At 45.2% G+C, this 12,537-nt stretch overlaps 1 protein-coding gene across 1 annotated transcript in view; it reads left to right on the top strand.

Moving 5' to 3' along the window:
• Positions 1 to 12,537, top strand: part of ALS2 (alsin Rho guanine nucleotide exchange factor ALS2) — a 105,936-nt gene that overhangs the window by 78,418 nt on the left and 14,981 nt on the right. Inside the window, 1 exon segment of the mRNA XM_044302574.1 lies at positions 9,517 to 9,645. Within this exon segment, the coding sequence (XP_044158509.1) occupies positions 9,517 to 9,645 (129 nt within the window).

Below are 12,537 nucleotides of genomic sequence, written 5' to 3'. Positions count from 1 at the left end.
GCATGCATGTAGAATCTATACCTCCTGAACTTCATGGTCGCTGTCATGGCACATAACAGGTGAACTTAGTGTTAGGTTCCCGTCTTATAGAGATTGCCTTGACGTGCGGCAGACTGGCTCAAATATTTTTGTCAAAATATATTTGCCAAGCATCTCTAATTTATTAGCATAGCATTTGCAATGTAATATGTCTTTGTACTTTATTTGGTTTGTAGAGTGTTGTTCTAATTAAAGGGGGTTAAATGTCATGGATATGTTCCCAGCTCCAGTGCAGGACACCCATTCCGGAGTTACTCCACAGTGCTGTGAGCAGGTGCACGCAGTGAAATAAAGCTGCTGTAGTGACTGCTGTAAAAAAAAAAATTATAATAAAATTATAATAATGTTGGTCATTATGGTGTTCTGGTTCTGACAAAGCTGCCAGTTTGATTTGATGTACTGCTCCAAATTAATTAAGATACGTGCACGGAGAGATCAGACAGACAACTCACTACATGGAGTTAATCAGTATCTCTGGTTTATTTCTGAAAACAACATGGGTTTCATGAGAGGAGGGAGTGGGAGGGGGGGTGAAAGATAAAGTATATATTTTCTATTGGCTATGAACTCTCTACTTTTCTGTAACCTTGACGGCCAGAGGAAATTCCTTCTCCCTCCCCCCTGGGTGAAACCGTTACTTCTATCTTTGTAGCTGCTTGCTTGAGCTGAACAGAAACCACAAAGAAACACATGATAAAAACACAAAGTAAGATTCTAGTTTATAGGTGTTGGCTGAATGCCTGGCCACCATCTTAGCTCAACAAGCAAGTATCCATTTTGTATCAATAGTCCATAACAGTCCCCCCTTGGAGACTTGATTGTAGACTTTCCCTTCTCCTAGCGAATCCCCTGGGCATACCATTCGTATCCTCTTCACCCGCAGTGGCGACAACCTACCCCTTATAGGTAGGCTCCCGGTTGCTCGGACTTGTGGTAATACCCTGGCATTCATCTCACCCTATCTCAGCCAGGCATCATTGTGAGGAGGGGGAGCTGTGTTGAACGATGTTTCCTTCTGTCCTTCCTCATCGTAGAGGAGCATAATAGTTCGTTCATCAGTTTTCTTCATTCTTTGAAAAGCGGGTCACACAAATAAGAACGAGCTTAATCACTACATATATCACCAGTATTATTAGGGCTACCTGCAATATTACCTGGACAATTCCCATGAGCCAACCCCCAATACCTTTGAACCAGTTATTGGGGTTAAGGGAAGAGAAGGTATCAGACCACCATGTATCTTTACCAGCTTTATGCGCGTCCAGCCATTTATCTCTTAAATCCGCCATTTTCTCTATACCCACCTTAACTTGCAAATTACCCTGCGGGTCTATGTAATGGCAACAAGAGGGTCCCACAACCTGGCACATACCTCCATCTTTAGCTGTAACATAATCTAGAACTAATGTGTGTTGGTTGGTGACAATGATTAACTGGTTTTGCACAATGTTTGAGGTATTCATAAGTCTCATCTCTTCCCATATTTGGTCATCCAGGTCTGTTGCTACTACCAGATGATCCCACATCTGCGCTATCATGGGATATATGAAGATGGAACTAACAATTTTGTTGGTAATGCTCATCTCTACTACATGTGGCTTGCCATTTGGTCTGGGTGTGTTATCTTTGGCCCTATGATACAAGGTGTGTTTAGGTACTGCATTTATGCCAATTTCAGAGTGTGGTACTATAAAGGTGGCAGGAGTAAGCCTGGCGATGGTGCACAGTCCTGTGACATTCTGGGATAACCATTTGTACACTTTGTGTCCACAAACTAAGTATATATCTTCTGGAACTTCTGTGCTATTGAATAATCGGGTAATTAGTTTGGCTAATTGTGTCCCTTTCGCCAACTCATATCCTTTTGACTGACTTTCGGTGTCGTTAGCTAATATACCTGTCAGGAGATCCTGTACAGTACGGTTGTTACAGGGCAGATCCTTTCCGTTCTCAGCATCTACACCAATACACTGCACGTGGCTGTCTGTTTTTGAATCATTGCAACCTGAGTGTATGTGTGGACTAAATGTCATACCTTTGGTTTGTACTTGGAGACAATAACAGTGTGTCCAGCTAGGAAAACATGTGACATTAGCCCAGTGTCCCTCTTGCCAAGGAGTAGAGCTATAATCTACCGAGGGGCCTGATCTGTTTATCATGAGCCATGGGGCATCTGCCCACCCTGCAACAGGTAAGGCTACTTCCCTGTCCTTGTTTGTACTGGATTTAACTTGGTGTATGCTAGTGAGAAATATGGTAGAATTAGACAGGTCAATCAGTTCAGAAAGTTCCAAGGGAATTGCAACATAAGGCATACTGGTTGAACTCACGGGACTGTGGGTACAGATCCAACAATCTGAGTGTCTCAACCCCTGGACTAGAATTTGATGGTGCCGTGTCAGTGAATTGTCCCATTCATCACCCAGTGGCGTGAACACTGCAGATATGCCCACTGTCAAAGTCATGATCAGTATGTGAATCCTCATGGCTTATTGTTCCAGGGTCGTCGGGACAGCCTTTACTCTTTTACAATGTGAGGTGTGGATCCAGGTAAGCCTCCATCGAGTTTCACAGAGGTCGGGGTAGTCAGCAACACCTGGTAAGGCCCCTTGTATCGTGGTTCGAGGGCGTTTCTGACGTGTTTCTTGACCACCACCCACTCTCCAGGTTTGAGAGTGTGTATTCCCTCTAGGGAGTCAGGATCTGGAATGGAAGAGAAAACTTGTGCACATATATTAGACAATTGTTTACTATGGGCAATCACATATTTAGCAACAGATTCATAATGCATTTGCAATTGCTGTGGGAAGTACTGTCCCATCCTAGGCCGTGTCCTAAACAAAATTTGGTGTGGAGGCCTAGGGGTGTGTCTAACTGAAAATAGTGCTATTGGCAGGCATTGTACCCAACTGAGCCCTGTCTCCCCAGTCATTTTCAGCATCTTGGACTTCAGTACCCCGTTCAGTCGTTTGACTTTGTCGCCGCTTTGGGGTCTGTAGGGTGTGTGATAGGCTAAGTGTGACCCTACCATCTTCCAGACTTCTTGGGTTACTCTAGCAGTGAATGCTGGGCCCTGATCACTCTCAATGACCTCAGGTACTCCGAACCTACAGACAAGCTCCTGCATCAGTTTTTTTGCAGTAGTGGTTGCTGTCTGGTTTCGGACGGGGTAGGCTTCTGGCCACCCAGAGAACAAGTCTATCACTACTAGCACATATTGAAACCCTTGGCACATTGGCATCTGGATGTGGTCAATTTGAATCCGTTGGAACGGGTACTGGGCTTTGGGGAGACATTTGGTTGGTGTAGGCTCAGGTCTTCCCGGGTTGCACTGCGCACAGATGAGGCAAGACTGAGTATGCCTCACCAGGACAGGGGTTATACCTGGGGCCATTGTCTATTAGTTCTTTCATGATGGTCTTAGATTGATGGGTGGGCCCATGAGCTATTGAAGCTATCAGAGGATAGAGAGCTTTGGGCAGAGATGCTCTCCTTCCTTGGGTCCACAGTCCAGATTCTTTCTCTTCTTGGGCTGACTCTTTTAGCCAATCCAATTTTTCTTGTGGCGTGTACCTGTTTCTGTATTTGTTTCAGGAGGTCCCATGTGATTTCTTCTTGTCCCAGGTCTTCCTGTGTTATCATAATCTGGTCTGACTGGACTCTTTCCTCTTTCACTGCTGCTTCCTTCGCAGCTTGGTCAGCTAGGGCGTTTCCTCTGGCTTCAGAGGTGTCAGCTCGAGTGTGCCTGTAGATCAATAAAATCTTCAGAATCTCCATTATACTCCCCCCTTGGAAGAGGAAGGAGTGCAGCAGGATGGAGGATGTGGCACCTCTGAATCGTGACATTATCTGGCAGAAGCAAACTACACTGAAGCCGGAGGTGGCGCTGTGCAGTGAGGTGTTTAGGTTGAGTCTGCTGGAGGATGGCAGAAATGTCATGGGGAGCCAGAATAGTGAGGGGATGACCCAGCACAACGTCAGATGTGACGTTTAGAAGAGAGCTGGCAGCAGGGATAGCTCTGACACAGGAAGGGGCTTCTCTGGCTACTGGGTCCAGTCTCTTTGTATGGTAGGACTTTGGGGTCCTTCAGGGTCACAGTGACTGGTGGGACACTGAGGTATCCAATATCCTGGGGTCCTCTGGCCCAGAGAGTATTGGGGATGAGGTGCAAAATGGTTTGCAGCGAATCCCCTCGCTCATATGAATCAGTGCAGAATTTTATTGTCAGACATCCGGCAGCCGTGGGTGTCACATAATTTGAGTGAAAATCACAAAGACCAAGAAGCGAGACAGTTTCTTATCAGAAAGAGGAGCTTAAACTAACACAGCAGAAACCAACATTTCTGTGAAAAGAAAAAAGGTGGGGGTCAACTGATCCCCCGCAGCTGTCCTGCAGTGTGGTGAAATGATCTGCATGGAATGATCTGCAAATTTAGCTTTTGTCCATTTCTGTAGTTGTTCTATAAAGAATTCTCCAGACTCATGATCTTGGGGGTCAAAGTTAGCACCTTTAAGTTCAGGGATGTGGATTTGATCCATTATCAGTGAGGAGTATTCACCTGTCTTGTTTTCCACTATACTTTGCAGGTCCGACCATGTGCACCCATAGGTTTGATGCACTTGGGACAGTTTCCTGAAAAAGGGCATGGGATGGGTCTCAGGGTCAGGCAGTAAATTCACTATGGTGAATAACTGTTGTGGGGTGAAAGACACATATTTTGGTGGTCCCTGTGGCCGGTTAAGTGCTAGGGCTTCTTTCAGTGTCTCAAGGTTTCCCTGCTCAATTTTCTGTAAGTTCTTTTGTAACTCTGTAATCTGACCCTGCAGTATTTGATCTTGTGAACGTCGTGATGGGCGCACGGTCATGGGTACAGTCCACTGTGGTGCCAGGGGTAAAGTTGGCGGATCCCCGTAGTCTGTCGGGGTACCCCGCGAAGGAGTCTGCATATTACCCGGTGCATTTTGTATGCCCATTGTGGATTCTGCAGCACCGTCTGCATCCCCCTGTTCTGCTTCATCAGGTTGCCCCCCTACCATTATAGGAGTAAGGGTGGCAGGTGAGTGGGGTAGCATGAATGTACCGTCCGGGTTTATCATCGGGTACAAGGTAGTAGGAAGGGGCAAGGGTGACATAGGAGTGACGGGGGGGTCCGGACCGAATGATATTAAAGGTCCGTTCATGGGCGTTGCCTGGGGACAAGATGGCGCTGTAGCTAACACGGGAAGTGATGGGACGTGCCGGGGAGTAGTTACCAAGGTGTGGTTTTGTGGGTGGGGAACCCCACAGGGAAGGCACGTATCACGGGAGGAGGGATTCTGTTGACCACATGTTTTGCAGGTCCACCCACCTGCTCTCTTCCCGGCGCCATTATAGGGTGGTGGCTAGTCATGTATCAATGCAACACCAGGCTTACAGAAATATCTCTGTCTTTTCTCATCAAAATTTAGTTCCCCCCGGTCTGTTCAAATTCTTTACTACAGTCCAACCACACACGGACCATGTCTGTCAATTTATCATCTTCTAACTTCCCTCTCTTCTCGTTTAACAACACTTGCCAGGTAGCACTACATAGGATGCCTCCTTTACAGACACCTTTAACTCTTCTCCAACTTACTTAATCCTTTTATGAGGATGCCTCCTTTACAGACACCTTTAACTCTTCTCCAACTTACTTAATCCTTTTATGAAACGTTTGCCTCTCCTGTCCGCCACGTACTGTTCAGGTGAACAGTAACCCTTCGGGACACTTTCCTCATTTCCCATTATCTCTCGTACCTACTGAAGCTGCCTAAAGACCTCTGCATAGAGTAATCACTGGACGTGAAGACCTTTGAGTTCCGGTCAGCACACTCTGGGCTACCGCGAACCGCTCTCCACCCATCTGTGATCGTCCCCTTTATGGAGATTTGAGTCAGACACCGGGCTGAACTCCGATACAGGAACACAGGAGAACTCCGTGTCTCCAGTCAATGATACTTGTCAACAGGGTCTTCACAACTTATAGGCACAACACAGTACATCAAGACTTTAAGAAAACATATGGGGTTCTTACTTTCATGCCCTCGAGGACGTCCCAGACTGCTTCCGCACCCCTCCCTCAGACGAACACCAAGAGGCTACACCAGGGGACACTTTATAGGCAAGATGACTCAATTTTCCTACCTCATATCACGGGTTGCGATCCCGGTGTCCGTTAGTGCGCCTCTCCTCGTCTGGTCTCTGGGGGTACGGGAACAGAGGGTCCAATCCTCGAGCCCCACGTTGGGTGCCAAAATTGTTCTGGTTCTGACAAAGCTGCCAGTTTGATTTGATGTACTGCTCCAAATTAATTAAGATACGTGCACGGAGAGATCAGACAGACAACTCACTACATGGAGTTAATCAGTATCTCTGGTTTATTTCTGAAAACAACATGGGTTTCATGAGAGGAGGGAGTGGGAGGGGGGGTGAAAGATAAAGTATATATTTTCTATTGGCTATGAACTCTCTACTTTTCTGTAACCTTGACGGCCAGAGGAAATTCCTTCTCCCTCCCCCCTGGGTGAAACCGTTACTTCTTTCTTTGTAGCTGCTTGCTTGAGCTGAACAGAAACCACAAAGAAACACATGATAAAAACACAAAGTAAGATTCTAGTTTATAGGTGTTGGCTGAATGCCTGGCCACCATCTTAGCTCAACAAGCAAGTATCCATTTTGTATCAATAGTCCATAACAATGGGGTTAAAAGCTTTTCAGACAAATAAAAGTATGTATTCCAGGATTTATCTGCCAATTTTGGTGGTTCAAAGGAAAATGGTAAAAAATCGTATTATGTCTTTATTATTGAAACTGGGCAGCAGTTCTGGGATAGAGTAGCATTTCCTGTCACTGCAGGCCACACTGTAATTTGGTCCTATGAAAACTGTGAAATGACACAAAAAAGTAGCTCATAGTAATTGTCCACCTTTTAATACCACTTTTTAAAGAGAATCTGTTACCAGTGACCTCCCTATCAAACTTTCTGCATAGACACATGACTTTAGATCACCTGATTAAAATGCTGTTTTTCATTTGTTGATCTGATGCTCCATTCCTGAGTTATGATACTTTTTCCTAATATGCAAATTAGGCGTCCCTGTTGCTCTTGTTGCACCCAGGCTCCACTCATTTCTGTGCCCATCTCGCCCTTTGCTGCTTGGATTGACAGGGTCAGGCAATGGGAAAGCAGCAATGGAGGGGCTGGCCACATAAAGGAGTGGAGCTTGGGAGCAACAAGAGCAATGGTGATGCCCTCATGGCACCAAAAGAAAAACGGCGTTTTAATCAGATGAACCACAGCTATGTGTCTATGCATTGAAAAAAATTAAAATACAGCGCCCACTTTGAGTAGTGATGATCAACAGTGATGGCCAGTTCGCAGTGTTTGCCGACAAACACATGCGATCTGCCATCTTTATTCCCAAGTCCGGCGATGCAGAGATAAGTCCTTACCTGTGCCTGCGCCGCGAGCCACTCTGAAACACATGCGGTCACCGGGAGCTGGCAGTTCGTCTGCGAACTGGCCATCACTGATGATCAATGTCTCAGATGCATGCCAACTTAGAGCCCCGTCTAATCGCTCCTTATCAATATCCAGAAAAAAGAAGAGTGTAGGCAGCATCCCAAAAGGTTCTTTACTCCATATTAGTGATAATTTATTCCCAACTACATGCAACGTTTCGGCTGTTCGTCAGCCTTCCTCAAGCATGCATACACCAAAGTGCACCAAACATGTATAGTCTTAGTTTGTGACATCACTGCGGTTGACCTGGAAGCATTAGTGTTCTTATTTATATCAGGGAGCACCAAAATGCATCAGAATTCTGTCCTGATTTATTGCTTTATATATCTTTATAGTAGTAGGAACTATGGGGGTGATTTATTATTGGAAGTATGCCACTTTTTGGTGTACTATTGTTGCAGATTTGTTTGCCATGGGCTTTGTGGCCGAATCTGCGACTCTTCCCCGCTCACGCCACTTTTCTGAGGTGGCAGAAAAAGGGGGTTTGATGGGGAAGAGGGTCTGATTTATTATTTTCTATTCCTATTTTTGGTGTAGAAAATAACTTAAATCTACACCAACAAGGGAAGTATATTAAGCAAGTTGCACGCCCGCCGTACATGTACTTTTATTCCGGCCACCTTTCTGCCGCTGGAACTCCAGCCCGCCCCTATTATAGTCAATGGGGCCGGATCGGTAGTCCGGGGGCATGCATGCTTTAGTGGCCGCATGGATCCAACAAGGCTGTTCACCTGCCGGAACAGCCTGCCGGAGTTCCTTGCCACTAGTGTGAAACTAGCCTAAGTAGAGGCCGGCGCATCAAGCAGCAGTGGACATGGACTAAGATCGGCATCTAAATCGCCAGTCTTAGTAAATGTCCCCCTTTGTGTTTATGATACAAAGCTCCCTGCATGGCTTTAGTTAAAAGAAAAGTCGTTGCTTGCAGCCACCACAAGAAGGAGCTTACTGTACACAGTTAGGCCTTATGCACATGACGGTGTCTGTATTGCATCCACAAACGACAGATCTGCAAAATACAGACACCTGCCGTCTGCAATCCGCACTTTTCTTACTCCTATTACTAACAATTACTTTTCTTGTCCGCAATGCGGTCTGTATCAGAAATACAGTACTTAAACCATTCAAAGGATATACTAAGAAATGAATCAGGACACAGTTTATGACTCAAAAGGTAAACATTCATAAGAAACCATCTATGCTTCTGTAGTATGAGTCTTGGAAGGAATGGCTGTGATTTTCTATGACTCCTGGAAGGAATGGCTGTGATTTTCTATGACTCCTGGAAGGAATGACTGTGAATTTCTATGACTCCTGGAAGGAATGACTGTGATTTTCTATGACTCCTGGAAGGAATGGCTGTGGTCTTCTGTGACTCCTATAAGGAATGGCTGTGGTTCTCTGTGACTCCTATAAGGAATGGCTGTGGTTCTCTGTGACTCCTATAAGGAATGGCTGTGATTTTCTATGACTCCTGGAAGGAATGGCTGTGATTTTCTATGACTCCTGGAAGGAATGGCTGTGGTCTTCTGTGACTCCTATAAGGAATGGCTGTGGTTCTCTGTGACTCCTATAAGGAATGGCTGTGATTTTCTATGACTCCTGTAAGGAATGGCTGTGGTTTTCTGTGACTCTTGTAAGGAATGGCTGTGGTTTTCTGTGACTCTTGTAAGGAATGGCTGTGGTTTTCTGTGACTCTTGTAAGACATGGCAAACACTCCATGTGCCTTCCTGCAGCGGTCGAGCTGAGGCCGCAGCTCGCTTTTTAAAGACTTGAGAAAGGGGTCATGCACCCCGAAACGCGTCGTCTACCAATAAAACAAGATCAATATCGCGCATGGTTGTGACTCTGCTCCCTTTGTCGTCCAGAAACCTGCTGGAACTCCTCGGTCTATCTTATCTTCTATCCTGTAAGGAATGTGTTCTGCTGTTTTTCAGGTTTTTGTTTCCTGATCTCCCTGAAGAAGGCAGCACAATTCAGACATCAACCACCCTCAAAGAATCCCCAGATAAGCCTCATATCTGCAATGGGAGAACAGGCTTGGAGTCTGAATCTCCTGAACCTGGGTAATCCATTTTATTATATAATGTCCATGCCTTGGAGAACATTTCTGCTTTATATGCATTTTTATTGTAAAACTCCAGTGTTTTCCAGGTAGCACTGAAGTTCTTTAGAAAAGGACAAGTTTGTGTCCTATCAAAATGTACCTACACCCAAAAAAAAAAAGTTTCATATTTTATGGAGATTTATGAAAGGTTTTGATTGGTGGGGGACTGAGTGCTGAGACCTCCACGATTACAAGAAGAAAGAAGTGCTCACACAGTCCGATCTCTCCTCACCGCAGTCTTCAGCAGCAAGGAGATAGTGCTCTGTGTGCTTCTTTCTCGTCGTTCTAGCGATCACTGGGGCTCCTAGCACTCAGATCCCATCAATTAAAACCTTTGTATGGCTCCATTCACACGTCCGCAGAATGTGTCCGCATCCGTTCCGCAATTTGGCGGAACGGGTGCGGACCCATTCATTCTCTATGGGGACAGGAAAGGATGCGGACAGCACACAGTGTGCTGTCCGCATCCGCATTTGCGGTGCGCGACCCCAATCTTTAGGTCCGCAAAAGTTTTTTTTTGTACAGGGATACTATAAGCAACTCTTTCCTATATGGTTTGAAACATCGAGAATTTATTTTTCCATTGTTCTTTTTTTAGGAATATTTACTTCTATTTTATGAAAGTTTTTTACATACTGACATTGACATATTTCTGGTGTTTTTCTATTTATAGTTTTGTGTTTATAAAAACTCTAAGATCTAATTTATTGAATTGTTTTAAGCAGAGATCCATTTGTATTACTGCTGTACCAGCATGGCCATAATTTGATCAGAAATGAGATGTTTTCATGTGCACGGGGGTACTCACTGAATGACTAATATCCATTTTTGGTCACTCAGCATACTAGTACACATAATGGTGTCACAGTATCATCCAAACAGGATGGATTGTTTAGGAAACAAATTGCAGATTGTATATTTTCTCTCTCTTTCTCGCTTATATATTGGGGGACACAGAAGACCATGGGTATAGCTGCAGCCGCTAGGAGGCAACGCCAAGTTGAAATAGCGTTAGCTCCTCCTCTCAGCTATACCCCTCCTGCAGACACTAAGTGAAACAGTTTTAGTTTAGCTTCCATAGGAGAAAGACCTCCCCTTTGCAGGGCACCTTCTGCCATTTTCTTTTATCATTTTACCTTTTTCCTCTTAGATTTGGGAAACAGAAATGCCTGGCCTCTCTGTTTACCCGGGAGGAAGGCTGGTGTTTGGTTCCCTTCACCGCCTGACCTCCCCCAAGAAGACTAAGTGGACCAGGACAGCCCGGGAACATACATTCCTCTCCTCCAGGAGCCTGCTAAGCTCCGCCTCTAGTCCTCATTAACAAAAATAAAACAAACCTTCCTTGCCCCTTCACCTCATTGAGGTTGGGACTTAACATTTCAATAAATGACGAATTCAATATATAATTAAAAATGAACCTCACCTGGGGCTTCAGATTCAAATATATGATTATTTTAAAAAAAAAAGCCCAGTTAGCCCCTGGTGTTATCCAATGCTGAACGTGGTGACTATTACAGCTTTAATCCCGACTATGTACATGCTGTCTCATTACCCCTCCTTTCACAGGTTCCTACCACTGGTTACTGTACATCTTGTTGCATTATCCCCTTCCACAAGTGGAGTAATTGCGATACCGCTGGTTACTGTACATCCTGTCACATACCCTCCTTCCACAGGTGGAGTAATTGCACTACCACTGGTTACTGTACATCCTGTCACATTACCCTCCTTCCACAGGTGGAGTAATTGCACTACCACTGGTTACTGTACATCCTGTCACATTACCCTCCTTCCACATTTGGAGTAATTTCACTACCACTGGTTACTGTACATCCTGTCACATAACCCTTTATCCACAGGTGGAGTAATTGCACTACCACTGGTTACTGTACATCCTGTCACATTACCCTTCTTCGCAGGTGGAGTAATTGCACTACCACTGGTTACTTTACATCCTGTCACCTTACCCCCTTCCATAGGTGGAGTAATTGCACTACCACTGGTTACTGTACATCCGGTCATATTACCCTCCTTCCACAGGTGGAGTAATTGCACCAACATTGGATGTTGATGAATCTGCTCACTTCTGGTGTGCACTAGTATGGGATTCTTCAAATGGCATAACCTACTCATTTCTATGGCACTTGTCTACCGCATTGTCCCCTTCACAAATGAGACATTGGTGCAAACAGTTGATGCTGTGACAGCGTGAGCATTGCCTCTCGAGTAAGGAGATCGAGTAATGGCTCTGACGTGTCCTTCTGTAGCGGACATACCTATTCAGTTCACATGCTGTGAGTCGACTACATTACTCCTCTCCCTGGACGGAGAATTTGTGCTGTCACATGTTGTCACCGCTACTGGATGATTTGTTGCTGGAATGCAACACCCTTTCTACTTTATCCCCTTCCACCAGACCAGTATCTATATTTATTGGGTTTGCGTATTGCTGCTCTGGAGTGCATGCACTCATGCTATTTTTTCTATATGACCAGTTCTTTCTTTGGTACTTTTGTGGCATTGGGCATCAATATCCCTTTGGCCACTTTGTGCATACCTCTGACAACCACATTCTCCCTTCATGTCGGTAGATAGTCTCTGATGAGTCGACACACCTCCCATGTTTCTGCATCGCTTCTACCTATTGTCAAGGTATTTTTTTTTCAGCCAACTGTTGGGTCTGGCCAGTCCAGGCAGTTTTTCCTGTAGAGTATCAGGCAGCTTCTCTTGTTAGTCTCCCAACAAGCCTCTGCAGCTTTGAGTGCATCTGCCTACTACATTACCATTGTCCTTAGGGAGCTTTTATTTTTTAGCAGAGGTGTATCCTGCTGTCTTAACTATGGATCTGCCT

The sequence above is a fragment of the Bufo gargarizans genome, chromosome 8, assembly GCF_014858855.1.
Source record: "Bufo gargarizans isolate SCDJY-AF-19 chromosome 8, ASM1485885v1, whole genome shotgun sequence".
In the NCBI taxonomy this organism is placed as follows: Eukaryota; Metazoa; Chordata; class Amphibia; order Anura; family Bufonidae; genus Bufo; species Bufo gargarizans.
This window is presented reverse-complemented; position numbering and strand designations above follow the sequence as displayed.